We start from the raw sequence: 2,679 nt of genomic DNA, 5'->3' as shown, positions 1-2,679 counted from the left end.
GTTCTACACCACCTAGTTCTACATCACCTAGTTCTACATCACCCAGTTCTATACCACCTAGTTCTACACCACCTGGTTCTACACCACCCGGTTCTACTCCACCTAGTTCTACACCACCCGTTCTCAGAGATCAGACTTCAGCAGCACCTTAAAGTTCTGCTGTTTCTGTTTCCACCTTCCTGACCACTCAGGTCTTCTGGTTCTGGTTCTGGTTCTGCTCTGCATCCCCAGAACCAAACCTGGAGAAGTAGCATTCAGCTTCTATTCACCACAGATCTGGAACAAACTTCCAGAAAATTGAAAAACAGCTGACGTTATCCGACCAGAACCAGAGCAGGAACCTGTAGCCGGGATAATTGTAGTGATGAAGAGCCTGATGAAGGACGGCCTGACCTGTGAAGGAGTCGGTCCCGGTTCCGGTCCCGGTCCCGGTTCCGGTCCCGCAGCGCTCCGAGCATCTCCGGACCTCGTCTCGCAGCGAGCGGACGTCGTCCTGCAGCGGCGAGCAGACCCGGCTGCAGCCGCCGCCCTCCGAGTCCAGCCGGGTCTGGATGGAGCCCACGCGGTTCTCCAGGTTCTGCAGCGCCTGCTGCATGGCGCTCAGGTTCTGGGACCGGTTCTGGAGGTTCTGCAGCTCCACCTCCACGCGGCTGCACAGGTCACAGTCCTGACCCAGCATCTCCACCTCCATCACGATGCGGTTGAAGTTCTCGCCGTTGTCACCGGTCAGCGACTTGATCGCCCGAACGTCGTGGCTCAGGTCCAGAACCTGGACAGACCGTTTGGACCGCATCAGCCAATCACAGCTCAGGATTACATCATCAACACAGAACCAGCATCAGCAGCAGAGGACCTACAGCTGGAACCATATATTTACACACAGGATGATTATTACTGCACTGTCTGACGTTTCATCAGAACCGAATTATCCTGCTTCTGCAACGGAGCATCACGACCAGAACCAGAACCAGAACCAGAACCAGAGGTCTCACTGTTTTTAAATGACGAGAATTAAATCAAAATGTTTTTTTGAACAAGGACACAATTTTACCAGAACAAAGTCATAAAATCACCAGAAAAATGTATTTTACTGATGAAAATCTTTGATAGTTTCAGGATCCGACCCGAGCGACTCGGTCCGGCTGGTTCTACGTTTCATTTCAAGGTTCTGATAACAATCTGATGTGTTAAAAGACGAAATATTAACTCAACATTCCTCATTTTAATTTTCATGAAGTTAAAATTAAAGATAAAGGTAATTTTATTTTTATAGCAGTTTCAGCAACAAGGCAACACAAAGACAGGAATTACAGGAAATTCCAACAAAATAACAAACCAGAGAACAAGATAAGAAAAAGCCAATAATGTTGATCCAGCGTAAATAACTAGATGCTCCTGTTCAGAGTTGGCAGATCAGAAAGAATAATCTGGTTCCAGATGCTGTAATCTGAGTCTCTGCATCCAGTGAGTTTCTAAAATATCAGCTACAGACTGACGAATCTAATTACTAATTATCAAAAGTTTATTCTCATGTTTTTATGATGTTTTTCTTGTAGTATTACGATGTTATTGTCATAACATGTAAGCCTGTTTTCTGAGAGGAAAGGTTTTTCCCAGATCTGCACCGACTGCAGTTTTCTGGCCGATCTTTTAAAAAGCCCAATTTACCGATTCCGATTTTGGCCGATATGTTTTTTATCTGAAATGTTGCTCAATATATCAGGAAAGTTGCTGAATTGGCACCAATGGGTGACGGTTGTTAGACAACCTGGTCTGTCAGTCAAACCTCTGACAGGAGACAGGAAAAGCGCAGTGGTTGATTTCTGGGCCATCGGTGGATAAGATCGATAAAAATCGTCCGATCACTGATCTCCCAATGCTAAGGAAATGGGCTGGCCGATAAATCGTGTTTTCCTACAAGCTGAGAAGTTTTCCCTGGAGCTGAAGCTAGTGGGAAACGTGTTGTGTTTCCATGGGCTCAGGTCTCAGCTGCAGTTCTGCTGGTGTCGGTAAATCAAACCGGGTTTTGGAGAAGGTGTAGCGCTGAACTCACCCGGTCATGCAGAGAGTCTCCAGACACCGACAGGTCCTTCAGTCGCGTGTTGAAGTGTCGAATCTGACCCTCGTTGGCCACAACTCTCCACTCCAGAGATTTCTTGGTTGTGTTTTCTCTGCCGCCAGATAAACCTCCACCTGTTCCTCCACCTGTTCCAGCGCTTCCTGCTCCACCTGGTCCTGTGAAACCTTCCCCAGTGTCTCCGCCTCCTTCTTCTCCTTTACCTCCACCTGCTCCAGAAGCCCCTCCCCCACCTGTGCAGTGGCACTCCTCCACCCTCCTCCTCGTCTCGGCCGTTTGGTTCTCCAGCGCTGACAGTCTCCTGTCCTGCTCCAGCAGGTTGCGCTGCAGCTGCTCCACCTCCAGCTCCACGTCTTCGATCCTGAAGGTGCGGTCGTCGAAGCGGTGTGAGAACGCCGTCCGCAGGTCGTCCAGCTCTCTCTGGACAAACTCCCTCAGGTCGGCCTCCAGGTGAGAGCAGACCTGCAGAACGCTGCTGTTGATGCGGAGCTCAAAGTCCTTCAGAAGATTCAACCGAACATCGGTCAAACCATCGCCTCCTCCACTGGCCCCGCCTCCTCCACTGGCCCCACCTCCTCCACTGGTTCCGCCTCCTCCACTGG

General features: G+C 49.8%; 1 protein-coding gene across 1 annotated transcript in view; it reads right to left on the bottom strand.

Moving 5' to 3' along the window:
• Positions 1 to 2,679, bottom strand: part of emilin1b (elastin microfibril interfacer 1b) — a 19,585-nt gene that overhangs the window by 7,737 nt on the left and 9,169 nt on the right. The window contains exons 7-8 of the mRNA XM_017303108.1: positions 2,054 to 2,633; positions 394 to 769 (exon numbers count right to left, since the gene is read on the bottom strand). Of these exons, the coding sequence (XP_017158597.1) occupies positions 394 to 769; positions 2,054 to 2,633 (956 nt within the window). The remainder of the gene's footprint in view (positions 1 to 393; positions 770 to 2,053; positions 2,634 to 2,679) is intronic.

This window comes from Poecilia reticulata, unplaced genomic scaffold (genome assembly GCF_000633615.1).
Source record: "Poecilia reticulata strain Guanapo unplaced genomic scaffold, Guppy_female_1.0+MT scaffold_181, whole genome shotgun sequence".
Lineage (NCBI taxonomy): Eukaryota > Metazoa > Chordata > Actinopteri > Cyprinodontiformes > Poeciliidae > Poecilia > Poecilia reticulata.
This window is presented reverse-complemented; position numbering and strand designations above follow the sequence as displayed.